This window comes from Eucyclogobius newberryi, unplaced genomic scaffold (genome assembly GCF_026437365.1).
Source record: "Eucyclogobius newberryi isolate DKJ021-1_F unplaced genomic scaffold, fEucNew1.0.hap1 SCAF_9, whole genome shotgun sequence".
In the NCBI taxonomy this organism is placed as follows: domain Eukaryota; kingdom Metazoa; phylum Chordata; class Actinopteri; order Gobiiformes; family Gobiidae; genus Eucyclogobius; species Eucyclogobius newberryi.
The window spans coordinates 21,948,824-21,972,634 of record NW_027316532.1 but is presented as its reverse complement, the minus strand read 5'-3'; the positions used below and the strand labels follow the sequence as shown (position 1 = coordinate 21,972,634).

At 40.7% G+C, this 23,811-nt stretch overlaps 1 protein-coding gene and 1 non-coding gene across 2 annotated transcripts in view; one reads left to right on the top strand and one right to left on the bottom strand.

Moving 5' to 3' along the window:
• The window catches only part of hmcn1 (hemicentin 1), a 117,801-nt gene that overhangs the window by 58,577 nt on the left and 35,413 nt on the right, over positions 1–23,811 (top strand). Inside the window, exons 32-64 of the mRNA XM_072439080.1 lie at positions 88–369; positions 1,390–1,498; positions 1,563–1,732; positions 2,213–2,367; positions 3,930–4,053; positions 4,153–4,254; positions 5,012–5,188; positions 5,711–5,862; positions 6,774–6,897; positions 9,364–9,539; positions 10,238–10,334; positions 10,861–10,983; positions 11,051–11,206; positions 12,171–12,446; positions 13,521–13,688; positions 13,776–13,889; positions 13,987–14,073; positions 14,499–14,690; positions 15,597–15,770; positions 16,561–16,674; positions 16,774–16,919; positions 18,215–18,365; positions 19,143–19,328; positions 20,320–20,433; positions 21,011–21,198; positions 21,308–21,404; positions 21,896–22,057; positions 22,162–22,275; positions 22,361–22,563; positions 22,631–22,712; positions 22,798–22,929; positions 23,021–23,170; positions 23,246–23,405. Coding sequence (XP_072295181.1) covers positions 88–369; positions 1,390–1,498; positions 1,563–1,732; positions 2,213–2,367; positions 3,930–4,053; positions 4,153–4,254; positions 5,012–5,188; positions 5,711–5,862; positions 6,774–6,897; positions 9,364–9,539; positions 10,238–10,334; positions 10,861–10,983; positions 11,051–11,206; positions 12,171–12,446; positions 13,521–13,688; positions 13,776–13,889; positions 13,987–14,073; positions 14,499–14,690; positions 15,597–15,770; positions 16,561–16,674; positions 16,774–16,919; positions 18,215–18,365; positions 19,143–19,328; positions 20,320–20,433; positions 21,011–21,198; positions 21,308–21,404; positions 21,896–22,057; positions 22,162–22,275; positions 22,361–22,563; positions 22,631–22,712; positions 22,798–22,929; positions 23,021–23,170; positions 23,246–23,405 — 4,957 coding nt within the window. The remainder of the gene's footprint in view (positions 1–87; positions 370–1,389; positions 1,499–1,562; positions 1,733–2,212; positions 2,368–3,929; positions 4,054–4,152; positions 4,255–5,011; positions 5,189–5,710; positions 5,863–6,773; positions 6,898–9,363; positions 9,540–10,237; positions 10,335–10,860; positions 10,984–11,050; positions 11,207–12,170; positions 12,447–13,520; positions 13,689–13,775; positions 13,890–13,986; positions 14,074–14,498; positions 14,691–15,596; positions 15,771–16,560; positions 16,675–16,773; positions 16,920–18,214; positions 18,366–19,142; positions 19,329–20,319; positions 20,434–21,010; positions 21,199–21,307; positions 21,405–21,895; positions 22,058–22,161; positions 22,276–22,360; positions 22,564–22,630; positions 22,713–22,797; positions 22,930–23,020; positions 23,171–23,245; positions 23,406–23,811) is intronic.
• On the bottom strand, positions 952–1,033 carry trnas-aga (transfer RNA serine (anticodon AGA)). Its single transcript has one exon. It is a non-coding gene; the product is annotated as a tRNA-Ser (tRNA).

Sequence of the window (23,811 nt, the reverse complement as noted above, 5' to 3'; positions counted from 1 at the left end):
AGATTAAACTGTAAAGTTATAATTATATTTTTACGAAATAGTTAAAGATCCAATCATTGATCTAATATAGAATTGTTTCTCCTGTAGTGCCTCCGACCATTGAAGGGGGAGTCGATGGTCCCACCGGGAGGACAGTGGTGCTGAGTAAACCCCTGGTCCTGGAGTGTGAGGCGGGGGGTCATCCTCCCCCCTCTCTGACCTGGCTCAAGGACGGCGTTCCCGTTCAGGACAGTGAAAGTCTGCGTGTGCTTGAACAGGGCAAGAAAATCGAGATTGGCTCTGCGACAGTGTCCGACTCTGGGCACTACATCTGTGTGGCCACAAGCATCGCCGGAGAAAAGGAGATCAAATATGATGTCAAAGTGTTGGGTAAGTCTTTAAATAATATTGCAAATGAGAATGAATTAACTTTAAACATTTAAATCCCGCCTGAAAACATACCTCTTCACCCAAGCCTATGACCTCCCCTACCCCTAGCCTCCTCTACCCCACTGACTACACTTCTACCCCCTGTTACATCCCCATCATTTTCTTTGTACTTCTTCTGTCTTGTTTATTTTATCTGTTCTTTTTTCAGACTGTGTACATTATTGTGTACTGTACGTGCTGTCCCCCCTGTCTGTAAATACCCCCCCTTTTTGTATATGTCAAAGCGTCTTTGGGTCATTGAAAAGCGCTATATAAATAAAAGGTATTGTTATTATTAAATATGAAAACAAAATACAAACATATTTTGCCCGTCGTGAACAACTGTCCTTATTTTCTACTTCTACAACAAAATCAAACCTTTTCTAATCGTGAGTAGGTGTTTTCTGTCATGTCAATGTCTGTGTAAATAGTAAAGTCACTGACTCTCGTGCTAAGCCTTCTAAACACTATAATCACTCTGACAAATACTCATGCCCTCTTTAGCTTGTGCTAAATGGCCGATGACAGCTGAAAAAAATCCTACGTTGTCGGCAGGATTCGAACCTGCGCGGGGAGACCCCAATGGATTTCTAGTCCATCGCCTTAACCACTCGGCCACGACAACCTGACATATGTTCTGAGAGTGTTTGGTTTTCGAGTCCAAAGCTCACTGTGTGCACATTCCATGGGAACAGGACACTGGCCACAGCTGAGCCATGACGCCACAAACTGGACTTTAAATAGACTCGTCCACAGCCCATTTTACTCACGTGTTTATTCACATTTTATGATGGAACTAAACACATTTTGATCAGTCAATCAAAAGGAGGTTTACCCATGTTTAATATATATAATGTATATATATAAAAAAATTGAGCTAAACATTACATTTTATTTGCGTGTTGGTTTTTACAGTAATTAGACAGCATGAGTAGTTCTGCGCACTTATATGTTTTATGTTATATGTTTGTGGTCTTGCAGTGCCTCCTTTCATCGACAGTGGAGACAGTGTGACAGAAAACACCGTGATCATCCACAGTCCACTGGAGCTGGAGTGTCACGCGACTGGAACTCCTGCACCTACAATAACGTAAGAAACAGCGCTCCTTTACACTGCTCCATGCAGAGCCTTTCACCGCTGTCCCGTTCCTCAGGTGGTACAAAGATGGGAACCCCGTGCGACAGGGCGATGGGCTGAGAGTCGCTGCGGGCGGGCGGCGCCTGGTGGTCTCCCGTGCCCAGGTCTCAGACACGGCTCGATTCCAATGTGTGGCATCGAATGAAGCCGGAAACCACGAGCGGGACTTCAATGTGGTCGTGCACGGTAACATCCTAATCCTCCTTTTAGGGCCATTAGAGGCGGCAGATATATTTGAAAACATTCATTATTGGGAGCTTTAAACATTTAAGAAGGCAGCAAAAAGGTGAAGATTACAAAAATATAAACAGACTACAGATATTCTTCCTAGCAAGGGTAAACAATGATATTTATGCACTTTTGTGGCTTATAAATACTTACTGTGCAATACATGAACCTTAAGCACGACATTTTAGCAAATTTCTGATGAATTGCCACATTATCTAAATATTATGATGAGGATAATGCTTTTTTTGGTCAATATTACCCTCCCCCTAATGTTCATTCATAAAACATGTCTAGTCTAATGATATAATAAATGTGCTTTTAATGCAAACCCAAAGGAATCTACATTTCTGGGTAATCTTTAAAAATTTTTGCCGTATTGAAATTTGGTGATGAAATAAAGTGTGTTTGACTTTCCCACATGTCGGTTCCCTCTTGTAGTTCCTCCATCGATCCGCACGAGCGGGCCGGGCGAGCGGGCCGTGGTCCTCCTTAAGCCCATCGCTCTCGAATGCATCTCGAGCGGGATTCCTCCTCCCAGCATCACGTGGCTCAAAAACGGTCGACCTCTGGACACGACCAAAGAGCATCTGCAGGTCGGATTTAAAGTGAATTTTTGCGTTTAATTTCGGTTATTTTTGTGCAACTATAAGTTCAATCGAGCTAGAGATGTCGAGATGATTCGGTCAATTGGCGATCGTGATTATTCAGGTCGCGGTGTAATCGTAAGAACTAAAGAAAATGCTAAATTAAGTCTTTTTACTTGAATCTATTGTCCAAAAATACACATAAATGTAAACAACCTTCATTCATAACGTTCAGTTTCATAAAGCTGGTCACAAACTTGAGTAATATTGAGTATAAGTTGCACCATCCAAAAAATACATAATAGAGAAGAAAAAAAACATGTATAAGTCGCACTGGAGTATAAGTCCAAGAAATCCAAGACCAAGAAAAGATCTTAATCTTGAAATGCAATTTAAAATAATGACAGATTATAGAACATGGTGAATAGGTGTACATATGCTAACGCTAACACCTTCAGCTACATGACGCACAGACAGAACTGTGGTAAGTGTCTGGTATGTTAACGTAACATATTAAGAGTTATTCAGATAACTATAGCATAAAGAACATGCTAACAAGTTTACCAAAGCATCAGTATTACCCCAAATCACTAAATCCATTGAGTTCTTCTTCCTCTGTGTCACTTCTAAACAACTCCACAAACTCCAGAGGTAGAGGAAGTGCAAATTCTTCTTCTGCGTCGCTTACAGCCTAGAGCGCCCTCTTGTGGTTACCATGTGAAAATAATGAATAATATTAAATTTAAGTCACTCTGGAGTATAAGTCGCACCCCGGACAAAACTATGAAAAAGGTGCAACTTATAGTCCAGAAAATACAGTAGTAACGTGTTGGACGATGGGGAGCAAAGAAAATGAAAGATTTGACTGTTGTCTGGTCACGTTCTCAGTAATCATTGATAACCGTTAAATCGTGTTTTTACTTGCAGTAATTGTAACGCAAAAACCACACTAATTTTGTCTAAATGAACTTATCGAGTTGAAAGTTTTCTCTGTATATAGTACGTAACTAGGGCTGCAACTAACAATTATTTTGCTAATTGATCTCGAATACAGGAATATGTCGCAAAGTCGTATAGATTATTCGAGCATATTCAAACTTTTGGACATGTTTAGAGCCGTGATGAAACAACATTTTGCTCTGCGTTATTTTGTTACTGTGTAGATTGAATGATAATAAAGTATCTTGGAGGAAGTTATATGGAAAATTGTGTCACTATTGCTGTTTTTGCGATATGACAATTGATTGTTTGATTAGTCGTGAACACAAGATATTTACTAAATGGATAGAGCTAAAGTGATGTTGGTTGATAAATATGAATAGCATGTTTCTAGGTCTGTGTAGAAACCAGGAAACAAAACCAGGTCTTCAATGACTTTATCAGTTAATGATTCATGCAATAATTGACTAGATGCTATTCATCCTTTGTCTCAGCCCTAAATCCAACCGTCTTACTGCAAAGATTGATATGACAGAATGAGGTTTTCCCCCACAAAAGAGATTCATAAATCCAGAGTTTTGTTTTACGCCTCTTCAGTTCTGTTTTATCTCAACCGCGCGTCTGTTTCGCAGCTGGACTCCGCCGGCAGGTTGTTAAAGATCACCGAGGCGAGACGGGACGACGCCGGCAAATACACCTGCTTGGCCACGAACGCGGCCGGCGAGGCGCAGCAGCACGTCCGGCTCAGTGTCCACGGTAACGTCCACACAACACTCCAAAGCGCCGTGCTGTCGGGGGATCGGGCGGGGATCGCCAAATGTCACGCGGTCGTTCATGTTGGTGTGTTTTTCCCAGAGCCTCCCAGTATTCCCAGCGCGGGGGAGACGATGAACCAGACCATCCTGTCCGGGTTTTCCACCGAGCTGGAGTGTGAGGCCGTTGGAAGCCCTGTACCCGGTGAGAAATCTAAGACGTGAATCACCTCAGCACACGATGGACGGTTGGGAATTAGAAGCACGTGTTTTCTTACAGATTGACACAATCTCTTATTTCCTGTTTCGACATCCTCCGCAATAAAGTCGAATCACGATCATCAGGCTTTCCATTTTCTTTTAGTCTTAGTCTGGAACTTACACAGAAGAAATTCCATGACGCAGAGAGAGAACAAACAAACAAACAAACAAACATAAACACATTCCAGTATCGTGTTGTCTCATTTCGTCCAACGTTTCTCCAATATGTTCGTTCTCAAATCGAGTGTGAATGTAATTTTTTTCACATCTTACATAAATCTTTTTGTCGTTTGTATTTGGGCCCAGTCCTTGGTAGTTGGTTCAGTCTTTGACACTCATTTCTACACTAATTTCCTCATGTTTCCCTGCTTTCAGACGTCTGCTCCTAAGGTATCCATCTATAGTGTCTATAGCAGGAGTTCGGAAATTGTAGCGTCGAATTCAGATGCAGATTTTGACACAAATTGTCGAGTTTATGGGATAAATGGAATAAAATCATGTATTACAGTTAATTGTGTAGTGTTTCGATAGGGGCAGGGCATATTAATGATCACGTGTGGCAGTTACAGTGTAAATATGACAGATTATAGTGATTTTGTCCCAGAAATGGTAGCACAAATGTACGAAAGATTTGCAAACTACAAATAATAATAAACGCTTATGTTAAAATTGCGCGCCTAATTTCTGGTCTCTAACCTCAGCGATCACATGGTACAAAGATGGCCGGCCTCTCACAAGCGTTGCCGGGGTGACGATGCTGAAGCGAGGGCGGGTTCTGGAGATCGAGCGGGCTCAGCTGTCGGACGCTGGGGTTTACAGATGTATCGCGGTGAACCTGGCGGGCGTGGCCGAGGTGTTCCACAGCCTCCAGGTGTTCGGTGAGTTTGATGTCACTTTCAGTTACATTGGGGATCTGGTTGATTTTCTTTGCAAACACTAGTACTTTATGCGTGGTTCACACTTGATTAAATATTCAAATGCATAACACAATATAGATGTATAGAGGAGGTGGGAGATATATATTTGTAAAAATGATAATATCGCAATTGTTGTGAAGATATGCAGAATATAAATTCTATTATAATTGTATTGTCTGTCATTTAAACAATTAAAAATGACCTAAAGAGACAGAACTGCAAGTGTTATCTCCCAAACTGTTATCACGGGAGTATTAAGGGAAATTTCTGCTCGCTTCTGGTTAATTTTATGATCCATTCACATTTATCCTTGAACCTAAATCAAAACGTTTAGTGGCACATTTAAGGACATTCCTGATGCTTTGTCTGAATATCGAGACATAGTTGTCAATATCCTCCACCTTTGATTCCTCTCATTAAACAGGACTGTGGGAATATAGAGACTTTATTTAAAAAACCCTTGTTTCGTGGTGTTTTTCGCAGTCCCTCCCATCATCTCCAGTCGAGGAGGCACGGTCACTGTGGTGGTGAATGAAATGGTCAGACTGGAGTGTGAGGCCTCAGGTGTTCCTCTGCCCAGTCTCACCTGGCTCAAGGACGGCAGCCCCGTGGCCAGTGTCTCTCATGGAATACAGGTGACATTTATGTTACTGACAGCCACTCGCAACAAGAGTCTCACTGCGTAACAGCAAAATAATGCAGTGATTTTATCTGTAAAGTCGGAGATGAAATTACACAACACTATCATTAGTTGACAGCGATTGAATCCTCAAACACATATTGTGCAACATTTATTTTTTGCGCTTTTAGCCACTATTATAACATTGTTCCCTCATCATAAACATACGTGAAGTTGTATTTGCTTCATTGATGCTTGTTTCTTTAATCCTGAGCCAAAGAGCCTCACAAAAACATTCGGTTTCAAATTTCCGAGTACCATGATGTTAAAGGGAGACAGAGGTCTCCTGGGCAGTTTTTAAGTCTATAAATCATTGCCAAACTCGTTCTGAGCATTTCTGCCATGAAATTGCAATATAAGCAATATAAGCATGTCTGGGAGAATCTAGCTTTTTTATTTCCTCTTGATGTTAATTCCTTCCGCTGCCAGTAAATGTCCAGATGAAGGAACAAGAAAAATCATGTGTGGCTTTAAATACACGTGTTATTTTAAGGTGTGCATATTTTAAAGGTCAGTCGCAGTACTGTACAAATAATGCAGTATAAACTCCTTTGTCCTTTGTGATTGAATTCTGCCACTCCCTTTTCTGAAGCTAAAAAAAACACACAAAAACATTTTTAGTTCATTCAATTCAGTTGCTTATTAAAAGAGAAGTGATCAGAATATTCTTGTAAAACCAGCAGGGTGGTCCAATGTCCACCTCTTCTTACAAACTATACAATTATGTCCACGCAGATGGACCGAGACAGTCATCTTTATAATGCTGGTCTTTTATACATTCATTAGCTCATATACTTGTTTGGCATTTGCACAACAACTATATCAGCCTGTCATTTAGCCTGTGCGTGCTGTGTCCCGTGTCCCCAGGTGCTGTCTGGGGGCCGAGCGCTGTCTCTGAGCAGTGCCCAGGTCGCCGACACAGCCCGCTACACCTGCGTGGCTGTCAACGCCGGAGGAGAACAACAAAGACACTACGACCTCCGGGTGTACGGTGAGCGAAGACGCCGTTTATGACCTCTGCCGTGCTTCCTGTGTGAGTGATGACGTCGTTAAGAGCCCGGCGCGCTGCAGACAAACCACTGTGTGCATATTTCTTCCATAAAGTCACCGATTTTGATCATTATAAGAGGCTGCTCCCGACCGCAGCGGATCCACCGAAGTCGTGTAAAAAAAATACATTTGAAAAAGAAAAAGGGCCTGGAGCAGAACATGTGTTTGACTGATTTGAAAAACATCTTTGCTGCACAGCTGAGCGGGAAAGGATCGTGAAATACAATGATATAAGACGAGCCCGGGACGGTAATGACTATAATTAGAATCAGAACGCAGTACACGGTGGCAGAGCGGTTAGAGCTGGGCCAGACCTACATCACATGATCGCTGAGGGCGGAGTCTGCATGTTCTCCCCGTGTTAGCGTGCGTTCTCTCCGTGTTCTCCGGCTCCCTCCCTCCGTCCGAACATGTGTGTGAATGAATGTGAGAGTGAATGTGTGTCTCCGTGTCAACCCTGCGACGAGCCCCCGTCCAGGGTGAACCCGCCGAAGGCCCATAGTTACTGGGATCCAGTCACCTGCGCCCCCTTATGGCAACAAGCGGTAGAACATGAACAAATGTAGAATCAGAATGTCTTTATTGTCATTCCAACGTTTTAAAAAGCCGCTCCACAGTGGTTCTGTATTTACTTACTTTTCAATAAATGATAAATCAACAACATATTTAAGCTTAATATTTATGGTATGAACCTTTTGTACTTTTTATGATTGCATTACATGAACATGGAGCTGTACATAGTTGAATAATTCACATCTTTGACTCATTCTAGATACTAATTCATTACTTATGTTGCAGCATTCTTTTTAACAATACTGTTTGTTTAGAAAAGGCTTTACTGGGATTATCCTGCTTCAGGGTTAATGTTCAGTGGCACAAAGTACTTTCAATGTTGTCGTTATGTAGCAATCTTTGGCACTTGAAATACTTGTATTGTGCCAGACCTAATCAATCAGACCTGTCAAAGTCGCTAAGGGAGTCTGAATGTGAGCGTGTGCGTGTGTGTGTGTGTGTGTGTGTGTGTGTGTGTGTGCGTGCGTGCGTGTGTGTGTGTGTGTGTGTGTGTGCGTGTGTGTGTGTGTGTGTGTGTGTGCGTGCGTGCGTGTGTGTGTGTGTGTGTGTGCGTGTGTGTGTGTGTGTGTGTGTGTGTGTGTGTGTGTGTGTGTGTGTGTGCGTGCGTGCGTGTGTGTGTGTGTGTGTGTGCGTGTGTGTGTGTGTGTGTGTGTGTGTGTGCGTGCGTGTGTGTGTGTGTGTGTGTGTGTGTGCGTGTGTGTGTGTGTGTGTGTGTGTGTGCGTGCGTGTGTGTGTGTGTGTGTCTGCTCTGATCCGTGTCATGCAAAACACATCCACGTGACGCGTGTTTCCTCAGGAAGATCGAAAAGCGCTTGTCCAGAGAAATGAGGGCAGATTTGTTGAGGTAATTGTTACCATTCAGCAGCAGCTTCCTGTGTCTGGCCCGAGTTCAGCGCTGTTCTGTTACTTTCTTTGTGACTTGTTTGTCATTGAGGTTAAAAGCCGGGATTTCAGAGTAAAACCTGAATTGTGACGTGTAACTTGGCCTTGTGGCATCACCTGCTCGTCCCAGTGGATGTAGACAATGTCAAACTGGGGAACATTTCAGGCAAAACAACAGCATCGAGGAGTCTACACATCATGATAATAATTTGCTTCCATTAACAGTGTTTATTCCCTCCTGCCATGGACACAGTAGATGGATACTTGGATACTTTTGGATGACACAAACCACACCAAAGTTTAAGGACTGGACTGACACCAGACAAATGGAAAAAATGGCATTCACCCTAAATTTGAAAATGAACATATCTGAAAGACTTTGGACTAAATGGGACTTATATGTAGGGCCTGTTGTGCCGCATTTTTTTGTTATAGTGTGCCATTCGCGTTTATTTTATTTGATTAGATTTGATTTGATTTGATTTTTAATTTAATTCAATTTAATTTATTTATATATATGTATGTATGTATTATTATTTATTTATTTTTATTAAAAACATATTTTATTATTATCACTATTATTTATATTATTATTTTCTGTTGCACATGCTCACTGGTCATGTTATTTTTTTCTTTTATGATTCTTATTTAATCTGTTTGATTCTTATTTAATCTGTTTAAATAAAGCATAAACAAAAACATTGTTTATCCTTTATTTATTTGGATTCTGTTCTGGAACTACTCTTCCTGGAAAGCTAAAAGTCTCCACACACCTTTTGTTTTTAAGACAGTATAATTGGGACATGTGATGACCGTATTGATTTAAGATCAACTCTGTAATCTTATGTTGTCTTCAAAAAGAACCACGCGTGAATACAAAGTGAACGTTGTTGATCTCTTTCCTCTGCTTGTTGATTGGTGGATTGTCACACGCTGTTGCTTGTTCTCCCAGTGCCGCCGAACATAAAGGGCGAAGAGGTAAACGCCACGGTGATGCTCGGCGACCCGGTGGAGCTCCACTGTCAGAGCGACGCCGTCCCGCCTCCGACGCTCTCCTGGCGCAAAGACGGCCGTCCTCTCTTTCGGAAGCTCGGGCTCACCGTGTCCGAGGATGGAAGTCTGCTCAAGGTAAACGACAAGTGTCAAAGTGTCCAAAGTGTCTCCGAAAGACCCAAAACATGTCCTGCAGCTACGGTAGTGTCAGCGCTCACTACTCATGCACCCCAACCTTAATTATCTGAATTATACATACTCTAAAATGTATGTGAAATGACATTTTAGAACAAAGACAGTGGAATTATTATCAAAAATGTCAAAACAAATTCAAACTAAATCTGTTTTTCATCAATATTACACTTTTTTCATACATGTTCTCTACTTAGAAGCCTTCAGTCCCCATATTTTCACCTTTATTTGGCCAATGTACAACAGAAATAAATCATCTTTTTACCCGTCAAACTAAATAATCAGTGACCACTATATGAATAATAGTTTGAATTGTTGGATTTTAAACACATTCAGAAGCTGTTGCATTGAAGAGATGACTGAAATGAGTCCAACAAATCTCTCACAAATATAATAATTCAAAGCATTTCAAAACAATAGAGGTTTCAACTACAGGATTTGCTCATTTTCTACAGTGTGGATGGAATATTTAGAGACAATTATGTTACTCTAATTAGTGTAATTTGCTCATTTTGCCCATTATAGTTTTATTTGACTGTAATATTGAAGCCCTAATACAACAAAATAAAAATCTGTGCATTATTTTCCAGCTTAATTTGTAGTTTTTATTAATACACTGCTTTTTGGCCGCGCCCTCCAAGGTTGCCAGAGCTCAGATGCATGATTCAGGACGCTACACGTGCGAAGCGACCAACGTGGCCGGAAAGACCGACAAGAACTATAACCTTAATGTTTGGGGTGAGTGTCCGTGGCAACACAAGCCTTTCTTTTATTCTTCAATAGCTTAATTATAAAAGATGAATACTTAAACTAGAATATGTACAAAAACTAGAATCAATACCGAGCATTTTGGACCTTGAATAGTCAATATAAGTTAGTTAATTACCGTATTTTCCGGAGTATAAGTCGCACCAGCCAAAAAATGCATAATAGAGAAAAAAACATATATAAGTTGCACTAGAGTATGAAAATAACAAATAATATCACATATAAGTCGAGTATAAGTACAAGTCTAAGTATATAAGAATAAGTATAAGTCACACCCTGGCCAAAACTATGAAAAAAGGTGCAACTTATAATCTGGAAAATACAGTAGTTAGTTCATTCGTGTTGAAAATCCATAAATAAATATTTTTTTGTGATACTTGTGGTGATCACATTGGTATCTGTTTCCTTAGTGTCTGAATTTAAGTTGTTCCTCTGCGTCTTTTATTTAACCCGTAACACACTGGCGCCTCCTTCTGGCGCTCCGCCCACATTACAGTGTCCCCCAGCATTCGCGGATCGGAGGAGGTTTCCCCGTTAACCGTTACCGAGGGAGGACTCATCACTTTGGTTTGCGAGTCGAGCGGCATTCCTCCTCCGAGTCTGACCTGGAAGAAAAACGGTATGAAAAACACGCTCGTCGCCGTGTGTGTACGATGAGGCGGTTGACTGTGTGTGAAATGTTGCAGGGAAAGACTTGAAGACGGGTCAGCGGGTGAGGGTGTTGTCGGGGGGTCGCCAGCTCCAGATCTCGAGCGCAAACAGGACGGACTCGGGATCGTACTCCTGCGTCGCCTCCAGCGCGTCGGGCGGCAGCTCCAAGGACTACAGTCTGCAAGTCTACGGTAAAACTACTGCTACTGCTGCGACTTAAACTGATCGGAATCTACTCAAACTGTGAGTGAGATCCACAACCAAATCTTTAAACTGCACTTTCAGGTTGCAAGGGTTCCATTTTTTTTATTAGATGCATTTTCGTTGAACCGGTGCGGATGGGATTAGTCCGGATGCTTCCCAAGAGAGTGGTTATTTAAGGTTTTATAGCAAATTAAAAGTGGACAAGATATCAAAATGTTGTGACTTTTGTTTTGAAGATGGGCAATTCAAACTTTCACTTAAGATAAGATAAGATAAACCTTTATTTGTCCACACAACGGGGACATTTTGGTGTTGCAACGCAAGTAGATACAGTAGTAAAAGAACAGATAACTTATAGAAAGCTTTAAAAAAACACTCTTAATAGAAAAGCTCTTATAAACAAAACTCTTAAAGACAAAACCTCTCATATTCTTAATAAGGAATAGAAAGAAAAAATTAAAATAAAATAGAATAAGACAAAAATAATAATAATAGTGGCAAAAAGTAAACACTCTCATTTACAGCAGTTATATGCACATGAATATGACATTATTGCGTATGAGTATTGCACATGAATATGACATTAAGGTTATTAAGTTATATTTCGACCCTTTTCCTGGTAATTTTAAAGTCACGTTTACATTTGTCTAATACTTAAACCGCAAAGTAATACATTTTAAGACGCATTTTAGCAGATTCCTTTAGGACTGACATAATATCGGTTTAATTTTGCGTCGGCATGTTTAAAAAAAATACACATTATGGATTTTTGTCAATATTATCGACCCAGTCAAACCATCTACTTATTTATTATTGCCATGATTGTTGCCCACCTGCATTTCCAGTTTGCCCACCCAAACCCGGCAGGCCTGAAAAAACATAATTACATGTTAGATATTCTCATTATCCTGCTTGAATGCTGAACGTCTTCCTCTCTTCTCCATCGTCCAGTGCGTCCGTACATCAAACCCAGCGTCTCCGAAGACATGACCGTGACAAAAGGCGGCGACCTCTCTCTGCAGTGCGCGGCGGACGGAGTGCCGCGGCCGGCCGTCACGTGGTTAAAAGACGGGCGTCCGATCACGGGGCAGCACGGCGCCAAAGTCCAGAACGAGGGCCGGCTCCTCCAGATCAAAGACGCCAAAGTGTCCGACACCGGGCGCTACACGTGCGTCGCCGTCAACGTGGCCGGGCAGGCGGACAGCAAGCACGACGTCAGCGTGCACGGTGCGAATGTTTGATGTTTTATGTGTCGCCAACCACGTGACTATCGTATTTTCTGGACTATAAGTCGCACCAGAGTAGAAGTCGCACCAGCCAAAAAATGCATAATAGAGAAGAAAAAAACGTATATAAGTCGCACTGGAGTATAAGTCTCATTTTTGGGGGAAATTTATTTGAAAAAAATCAGAGACCAAGAACCCCATAACAATAATGACACTTTCAGCTACATGACGAGATGAGACAGCTGTAGGAGCGACATAACTTTACAGTTGTCTATTTATTTGATTTAATAGCATTTTTTTGTTTTTGCCGTCATTGCAGCTCTATATAACCTCTATAACCCACCGACCCTGAACCCGTTTCAAGCCAAATCAAATCTTCAGTTACACAAGATCATTTTGACTCAATAGAAAAACGATAATTGCATTTACTTCATTCATGAAACTTTATGCCATTTGTGTGTATGTGGATTGGCCCAGTAATTACAAAGTTGTTAAACATAAACATCTGCATTTTGACAGTTAAACAACGAAGTCTACAGTTAAGAATGACCTCACATAACAATCACATCTATTATTATTATCAATATCGTTATTATTTTATTATTATTATTATTATTATTTTATTATCATTATTATTATTATTATATTATTATTATTTCATTATTTTATTATTTATAATTCTTTTCATTGTATTATTATTTCTCCTCTCACATCCTTTATCCCTTTATATTAATTTACCTTTCTCGCTCTTTTACAAAAAAAAACAAAAATTGCATACTCCCTGTACGATGTTATATCGTATCTTCCAGACTACAAGTCGCACCTTTTTTCATAGTCTTGGCCGGGGTGCGACTTATATTTATACTTATACTTATACTCCAGAGCGACTTATGTGATATTATTTATTTTCACACTTGCAACTGCATTTCATACTCCAGTGCAACTTATATATGTTTTTTTCTTCTCCATTATGCATTTTTTGGCTGGTGCGACTTATAGTCCGGAATATACGGTATATGACCTGACGTGAACCTCTTGGTGGCACATAACATTTCTGCTGCTTCCTCTTTTACAGTCCCGCCCTCCATCCTCGGCGACGTGCGCTTCCCAGACAACATCAGTGTCGTGGTGAAGAATCCTGTGGCTCTGAGCTGCGAGGGCCACGGCATCCCACTTCCTGACATCACGTGGCTCAAAGACGGACAGCCAATCACCACCTCCAGCTCCGTACGTGTCCTCTCAGGTATTTGTCTCGTACTCCCCCACGGTTTCAAATTAAAATACTGTGTTTTTGCACGTTTAACGACTCATTTTTTTTTTCATTTGCAAGGAGGACGAAGTTTGCGACTCATGCATTCTGCAGTGGAGGATGCTGGGAGATACACTTGTGTCGTGTCTAACACTGCCGGAGAGGAAAAAAAGGACTTTGAGCTCAACATCCTGGGTATTTTCTTACATTAAAATGTCCCAAAAATATTGAAAGAATTCGTCTTTATCTATATATATTGATTCTTGACAATTCATTTTCCTTATGAATTCAGTTCCACCGAGGATTGTAGATGAAGGGACCATTGTAGACACTAAAGTCAAGGAGAAACACAACATCACTCTGACCTGTGAAGCCACTGGTAAGTGTCATTCATTACATAATAATACAACATATCAGACATGTTTTTGTTCTTCTAAAGGACCTGAAAAACCTGTTGTTCTTGTGGTGTAACCTGCTTAACTCCATGGACTACGAATGCATTAGTTTAGTTCCATATCGTGTAATATTATGGCAAACTGAGCTACTGCACTAGTATTGATCAATTAATACACATTCACTTTATTTTGTCATTCTGGAAGTCTCTAGAGCTGGTCACAAACGAGTGGAAAGTGTCATATTTTAGACACTAGATTAAAAAAAAAAATGTCACAGTTGTTTGGTGACAATCTAGTGACAATATTCATGGGGTCAATAATTGTAACGTGTAAAATTGTGACGTTTCTTCTCCCTTAAGTCTTGTACCGTTACATTTCTGACACTTGCTAACTCTCGTGCGCTCCTTAGGTCATCCTTTCCCGGAGATCACGTGGCAGAAGGACGGGCAGCGACTGGTTCCCGATTCGACACATCAGATCGTGTCGCACGGTCGTTTCCTTCATATTTCCGCCGCTCAGGTTCTGGACACGGGCAGATACGGCTGCCACGCCTCCAACAGCGCCGGAGACCGAAGTCGCCACTTTAACCTCAACGTTCTGGGTAGGAATATATCAGAATATTATTATATTTCAGAACAAGATTCACAAAGACTGGGACTTGCTTTGGTGAACAATACAAATAACATGTATAGAATCAAATAGGGCATGCATTGAAGAAAAACTATTTAAATTTACTATATTTAAAATAGACTTACTATGTACACACTTTACATACATCAAGAAGTAGGTGGTACTCTGTTACATTTACTTTTTGTGTTGAATTTTACTTTTGATTGACGTTATTCTTACTCGAATGAATAAAGTCTGCAAGTTTCAAAATACAACGATCAATACAATGATCTGAACATTTAATTTTTTACACCTTATTCTTTTTACACATTTCTATGGTCTTCTTTGGAAATACCATTATGTGTGCATTACTTTATGTTTTGTAAGTCATTTTTTTCTTCAACAGTTTCTCACTTTAATATTAATTTTGTATTAAATATTTCTATACTTTTACTTGTGCAATTATATACCGGTCACTGTTGTTTTTTTTGTTTGTTTTTTACCTGTGTTACGCTTTTAAAATCTATTTTTACAATTCATTTTTTCAGTTTTTATTAACTTTTTGTATTATTTTATTCTATCGTGACTTTAATGGAACGTATGTAAAATTTTAGATTTTACATTTCACAAATATGACCTCTCTGTGTCTCTAAATACAAGGTAAATTTTACAAAAAAATATTGCTTTAGCTGATTGCACTTGTGATGGTGATTTATTATTAATTACAACGATCCACACTAGTCTGTAATATGGTTTGAGAGTGAACACTACTTCATGTGTCCTCTCCGTGCAGATAAAGACCTGCTTAAGGCTCCTTTAACACAGCCATATTGTTTGTGAATTACACCTTTAATGTGTTAGTAATTGGTTGTACTTCCTCTTCTCTCCTGTTTCCCAGTGGCTCCTACGATCGCTCAGTCGGGCCCCGGAGGCTCCGCAGAGGAAGTGACGGTGACTCTGAGCAGCCCGACGTCGCTGGCGTGTGAGGCGCAGTCTTACCCTCCGGCTCTGATCACGTGGCTCAAAGACGGCGCCACCTTTGAGTCCACCCGCAGCGTTAGAGTCCTCCCAGGTGAGACGGACAACATGGGCCCTTTAAACGGCTACGTACGTTAGCGTAATGAGCTAATAATGGCGACTGGAGGCCAAATGCAGTCGACTACAACGTCACACCCGAATACTAATGATGATAATGATACTAATAATGAAGCCATGATAACAAAAAAATAAGCAACGATTTTGAATTTTCAAGATTGAATTGTCAGTTTGTTTGCTTTTCAATGGATGGAAAACTGTATTTGAGCTTGAATAAAAGTATACATTGTAATATATCTGAAGATAAAATGAACTATTGGGCCATTGTGTCGTCAACTTTTCTGTATTTGTCAAGTAAAACCTAAAAATCAGCAAAAAGTGTCTTCTGCGATATAAACAAATACAAATATTTTCTGGACTATAAGTCGCACCAGCCAAAAAATGCATTATAGTAAAGAAAAAACATATATAAGTCGCACTGGAGTATGAAATGTGGTTGCAAGTGATAAAATAACAAATAATATCACATATAAGTCGCTCCAGAGTATAAGTATAAATATAAGTATAAGTCGCAGCCCGGCCAAAACTATGAAAAAAGGTGCGACTTACAGTCTGGAAAATACGGTAACCTAAAATACAATGGTACTTTTAACCAGGCTCTGACCTCCCGCACGTGTGTCTGAGCGGTTAATCCCAGTTTCTCAATCTAAATCCACTTCACTTTCGCCTCCATTCTGTAATTTAGAAGGTGTTCGTTGATCGTAAAATGTCATATTTATCGCTCTTCTGCTCTGGAGGGATGAAATACAGCTCTGAATGTGTCGCAGGTGGACGCACGCTGCAGATCCTCAATGCCAAAGAAGAGGACGCCGGGAGGTACACGTGCGTGGCCACCAACGAGGCCGGGGAGACGCTGAAACACTACGAAGTGAAAGTTTACGGTGGGACTTTACGATTACGAGAGCCTTCTATGTGATAAGTTCGATTGATGACGTACGAATGACACAACTAACCCGCCCTCAACACATATTTGACTCCAGTTCCCCCGCAGATTAATAAGAACGACATCCCGGGCGAAGGGCTGTCGCCGAAAGAGGTCAAAGTCAAGGTCAACAGCACGTTAACTCTGGAGTGCGCGGCTCAAGCGTTTCCGGCGCCAGCTCTGCAGTGGTACAAGGACGGACAGGTACTTCACATACTACACAGCCAGACAGGTGGGAGGTATTTGGAAACAGTGGGCGTCGGCAGTACATAATGTCAATATCTGTTTAGTATTGTAGGTTGTATAGTATAAAAAAATAGAGAAATTCATGCGTAATCCTTCAAACGGGGGTAAAAAGTGATATTTATGCACCGCAATCAAAACATCTGGTGGAAGACGTACATCGAGGAAAAAGTATTTCACAGTATTTCAAATATCTTTGTAGCGGGGTTCTCTTTAAGAAACAAAAGTGGTCAGGTGGATTTATTGTGCCAAACTCCAAAGTGAAAAATAGAGGATGCGAAAACAGTGCGAAAATAATGCTAAAATTGTGAAAAATTGTGGGGGGGAAATGTGAAATGTTTTTGGAAAAAAAATGGCAAAAATAGTGCAAAAATAATGCTAAAATATTTACAGTGAGGAATATAAAAAAAACAAGAAAATATGATTTATTTACAGCGTTAAAATGTGGAGTTCAACTTTAACTATACATAATAATTTAGCAAATTTTAGTTTTTCACGGAAGTCACTGGAATTCATAAATTTTTCGAGTCATTTTTGTTGCTTCTTGAGCACAAATCTCTTGCCAGGACTCATAAAGAATCCCTCAAACCTAAAGGAAATGTACTTTCTACTTTTCAGGCCGGTTAAAAACATAGCGGGATAGAAAGTACACATACCTGCTCTCAAACGTAGTGAACTAAAAGTAAAACGCATCCACTGTAAAAAAACAAAAAATATGAATAAAATGACGCTGGCTAAGTACAGATACCTAAAAAAAGCAAGGCACTTTTACTTTCGTACCTTCCACCACAGATTTTAGCACATTTCTGAAGGATTGCCATAACATAGTGTGATTATTAACATTAGGATAGTAAAATAAATACATAGATACCGTATTTTCCGGAGTATAAGTCGCACCAGCCAAAAAATGCATGATGCAAGTGTGAAAATAACAAATAATATCACATCTAAGTATAAATATAATAAGTATAAATAAATATAAGTACAAGTCGCACCCCGGCCAAAACTATGAATAAAGGTGCAACTTATAGTCCGGAAAATACAATACTTTTACTTTGGTACGTTCCACAGCTGGTTCTAGCACATTTCTGAAGGATTTTCATAACATAGTGTGATTATTAGTATTGTGATAGTAAAATAAATACATAGAAGTAATAGTTTTTTTGTAAATATCGCCCACCCCTGCATGGCATTCATAATACAGTTTCATTTCCTGTCCAAACCTGACTACAACGGCCTGTTTTCTGTCTATTCAGACCTTGTTGGCAGATGACCATGTGTCTATTACAGCCGGTGGGCGCGTCGTGCGGATCGGGCACGCGCGGGTTTCAGACACCGGGCGCTACACGTGTGTGGCCACCAACGTCGCCGGGGAGGACGAGAAGGACTTTGATGTAAATATACAAGGTGAACTGGGTCGACTGGCACGGAATGAAAGGGCACGAACGATAGAGCGATGACTGAAAGGTGCACGGCGTAACTGTCCTCCCGAAGCTCCGCCCACCCGCTCTTCTCCGTGATGATGTATTATGATGAAACAGCTAAAGTAAATCAACAGAACACAACATAGAGAAGGGGATAAAGTGAATTTTTAAAAAAGTGTTCTCGTGATTTTCTCAGTTTTGACTTTGTTTTATATAGTTATTCAGTCTCGGAACAATAACACGTCCGTCTCAAAGCAAAATATTCATTATTGAGGTTATAGTGGTAGAGGGGTTTTTAACTTGCAGTAAAAAGTACTTCTCTAGTCAATACATTTGCCCCAGAACCACCCCTAGGCAAAGTATTTTCCGGACTATAAGTTGCTCTGGAGTATAAGTCGCACCAGCCAAAAAATGCATAATAGAGAAGAAAAAAACACATATAAGTCGCACTGGAGTATGAAATGCGGTTGCAAGTGTGAAAATAACAAATAATATCACATATAAGTCGCTCCGGAGTATAAGTATAAGTATAAAAGTATAAGTCGCACCCCGGCCAAAACTATGAAAAAAGGTGCAACTTATAGTCCGGAAAATACGGTAATAACATCGCCATGGAGACTATGGTGGCAGATTCTCCGCCAGAACAGTTACGTTGTGCCCCTTTTAAAGTAAAGAGTCGCATAGAAGAGTCGTCAGTTATAGATGACGTGTAGTTTATGTTTATGTCTTTATAGTTTGTTAATTCTCCAATCGGTTTCAGTGCCGCCTAATTTCCACAACGGAGACACGCCCACTCTGCCTGGCGTCGACGGCGACGTTCGGGACGTGATCCTCAACAATCCCGTGTTGTTGTACTGCGAAACCAACGCCGTGCCGCCCCCAACGCTGACCTGGTACAAAGATGGCCGACCGATGCACTCCAACAGCAGAGTGTTGGTCCTACCAGGTGAGAATGACTACTACAAGTACTACTACTGCAAGTACTACTATTACTACTACTACTACTGCTGCTGCTACTACTACTGCTGCTGCTAATATTACAACTACTACTGCTGCTGCTGCTACTACTACAAGTACTACTACTACTACTACTACTACTACTGCTGCTGCTGCTACTACTGCTGCTGCTAATATTACAACTACTACTGCTACTACTGCTACTACTACTATTACAACTAAATCAAATCAAATCAATTTATTTTTGTAAGGCCCAAAATCACAACAACAGTTGCCTCTGAGGGCCACAGGGAGAAATGAATCAACAATGTCTGTGGTGGCGATGAAGTCAGACAATGTCTACTACTACTACTACTACTACTACTACTACTACTACTACTACTACTACTATTACAACTATTACAACTACTGCTGCTGCTACTACTACTACTACTAATACTCCTACTACTACTACTACTACTACTACTACTACTATTGCTGCTGCTGCTACTACTACTGCTGCTACTACTACTACTACTATTGCTGCTGCTACTACTACTGCTACTACTACTACTACTACTATTGCTGCTGCTACTACTACTGCTACTACTACTACTGCTGCTGCTGCTGCTGCTACTACTACTACTACTATTGCTGCTGCTACTACTACTGCTACTACTACTACTGCTGCTGCTGCTGCTGCTAATACTACTGCTGCTACTACTATTACAACTACTACTACTACTACTACTACTACTACTACTACTACTGCTGCTACTACTACTACTACTGCTACTACTACTACTACTGCTACTACTACTACTACTATTGCTGCTGCTACTACTACTGCTACTACTACTACTGCTGCTGCTGCTGCTGCTAATACTACTGCTGCTACTACTATTACAACTACTACTACTACTACTACTACTACTACTACTACTACTGCTACTACTACTACTACTGCTACTACTGCTATTACTACTCCATGTCACCCGCAGGTGGTCGGGTGCTGCAGATTCCCAGGGCTCAGCTGGAGGATTCGGGGCGATACACTTGTGTGGCTGTCAATGACGCGGGAGAAGACTCGATACAGTACGACGTCAGAGTATTATGTGAGTATCCTGAGTGCAGTATTTAAATATACTTCGGGACACATGAAATCATCATCATCACGTATCTCAATATAAAACTTTCATAAAATTGTACTTCTCGGAGCAGTTTGAAGACACCATTCTTTCCAATGTTAGTCATATATTTTACAGTAACAGTACTCTTACTTGAGTAGAAGTTTTGGTTCACTTTGAGTAAATCTACACGTGACAAAAATATATGTTGACAAATATTAAGCGATTCAAACATTTCTGATTCCTGCCTCTTCACAAATTATTTAGTTTTTCTCATTTTTGTGTTATAGCTGTTAAAAATTGTATTTATTATTTCATATTTTGTCCTTCAAATTGCTCTGACTTCAAATTATTTTATTCATTTAACTTTTTTTTACTCTGACTTGAGTAACTAGAACACAACTTAAGTAATATTTTTTGAAGTAACCATACTCTTAATTGAATGTTTGACAATTTTCTACCCAAACCTGTGCATTTTACATAATTTCTGGCCAAATACTTCAAATTTATCAACTTTTTCTGTGCTAATTGTCGTATTTGGCTAAGTTGTCACACTTTTAATTAGCGCCTCCAACGATTCGCGGGTCGGACACAGACACGCCCGACGAAGTCACAGTCCTGGCAAACAGAACGACTCAACTCAAATGCCAAGCGGACGGAAACCCCGCCCCAAATGTCACATGGTATAAAGACGGCACGCCCATCGGGGCCGAAGCCACGACCCGCACACTGTCAAACGGGCGCATTCTGCAGGTATGCACAAATACACAGAGATATACATGTACTCAGTGATAATAGTGAATATCATAATGTACTTTTTGTTCTCTCATGTGTGTATTTGTCATGAATAAATACTTTTTAGGTGTCGATCGCCCAAGTTGCTGACACGGGGCGCTATGTGTGCGTGGCAGAAAATGTTGCCGGCAGTGCAGAAAAGTCCTTTAACCTCAATGTTCACGGTAAAAGAGATATTTGTGTATGTTTTTTACTGTAGCCTAGGACTTATTAAAGGTGCACTATGAAACTTTTCTGCTTGACTATAAGTCGCACCTTTTTTCATAGTTTTGGCCGGGGTGTGACTTATACTTATATTTATACTTATACTCTGGAGCGACTTATATGTGATATTATTTGTTATTTTCACACTTGTAACCACATTTCATACTCCAGTGCGACTTATATATTATGCATTTTTTAGCTGGTGCGACTTATAGTGCCTGGAATGTTACACAATATGATAGAAATGGATCTTGAATTTTTTAATTTACAGTCGTTTTATTTGCATTACTGGAGTCAATTTTTCTTTCTTTCTGACTTCAACAAGGATAAAATAAGGACTTAAAACTCACATAGCGCCCCTTTAAAATAAAATAAAATAAAATGTTGTCAAACATTTATGTTTTGTGTCTCAAAGGTTTAATTGTAATGATGCTTTTGGTTCTTCTTTCAGTGCCTCCCTCTTTCATCGGGCTGAATCCAGAGAGTCTCACAGTTGTCGAGAACAACTTTGTGTCTCTGTCGTGTGAAGCGACGGGAATCCCGCCTCCAACATTGAGCTGGTTAAACGAAAAAGGCCCGGTTCAGGCCAACAGCAATGCACTTATCATGCCCGGTACTAGAAACGGACAGATTTGAACGATATTATACGATGTTAATGATTATACGCACCTAAATACATTGATGTGTGTGTTTTATATATTTTCCTTTTGTCGACAGGTGGGCGTACTTTACAGATTCTGAAAGCAAAGGTTTCAGATGGCGGGAAATATAAGTGCATCGCTATGAACGCAGCAGGAGAAGCTCAAAAAGTGATCCACTTGACAGTCTATGGTCAGTTATTGTCCGGTTGAATGTTGTTGTTTTTTACATTTTTCTAAAGTATCTATTCACCCCAATAAAACGTCCCTTGTTTCAGTGCCCCCCAGTATCCGGGACAGCAGCGGGGGGGCTCCGGTGGTGGTGAATGTGCTGATGGGTAAAGCCGTGACTCTGGAGTGCGAGTCTAATGCCGTTCCTCCTCCCACCGTCACGTGGTACAAGAACGGCCGAATGGTGACGGAAACGGCCAACGTGCAGATCCTGGCCAAGGGGCAGAGGCTTCAGATCAGAGGCTCCGAGGTGAGAAGTTTAATATACTTATAACTCATTAAAATATACCATGTTATGTGTCTTATTCCTCTTTTAGGTCTCTGATACAGGACAGTATGTCTGCAAGGCCATCAATGTTGCAGGTCAAGTGGACAAGAACTTTCACCTAAATATTTATGGTACAGAAATATAACATAGAAGTTATATTTGGACATATTAGTAAACTTACAATTCTTCTTCTTATTTGTTCTTCCTGTGGCCCAGTTCCTCCAAGTATCGATGGCCCATCAGAGGAGACGTATTTTGAAACCCTCAGTAACCCAGTCACCTTCGCCTGTGACGCCGCAGGGATCCCTCCTCCCAGACTCACCTGGCTCAAGAACGGACGTCCCATTGGTGCGTGGAGGCCTGTACTGCAACTGTGGGAATAACCATGTACCTGCAGTGATACTATATTCATCTCTGATACTTCTGCATGCGTGTTTAGAGAATGCTGAGTCTTTGGAGATGCACATCTTTTCCGGAGGCAGCAAACTTCAAATTGCTCGATCGCAGGTTTCTGACAGTGGCACTTACACGTGCGTGGCTTCAAATGTGGAAGGAAAGGCGCGGAAAAGCTACCGCCTCACCATACAAGGTACACGCACGCTTCAGCACTATAGACACTGATGGCAGGTATCCATGCAGTGTATTGACAGAGATGTTTTGTAAGTTCCTCCGAGTGTCTCAGGATCAGACATGCCGACTGAGATGGGAGTGTTGTTCAACGAAAGCGTCCGGCTGGAGTGTCAAGTGCAAGGAAACCCACGTCCGACAGTGCAGTGGCTGAAGGACGGCCAGGTCATCGATAGCTCTGCAAACTATTCACTGAGGTAAACTCAAGGGGAGCAGGTCTAACTGTGAGTTGCACCGATACAAAACTGACTCACGGCTCATTTGTTTTTTGCATAAACTGCGAAAATAGTGTGAAAATAGAGGGGAAAATAGAGCAAAACGGTGCAAAATTTTGAAAAATTGTGCAAAAATAGTGCAAAAAATAGTGCAAAAATATTTACAGTGAGGAATGTCAAAAAAAACAAGAAAATACATATATTTACGGCATTCAAACGTGGGGTTCAACTTTATCTATACATTATTATTATTATTATTATCTATATATTGTTTCACGGAAGCCACTGGAATTCCTACATATTTCGAGTCATTTTTGTTGTTTCTTGAGCACAAACCTCTTGGCAGGACTCAAAAAGAATCCCTCAAACCCAAAGGAATGTACTTTTC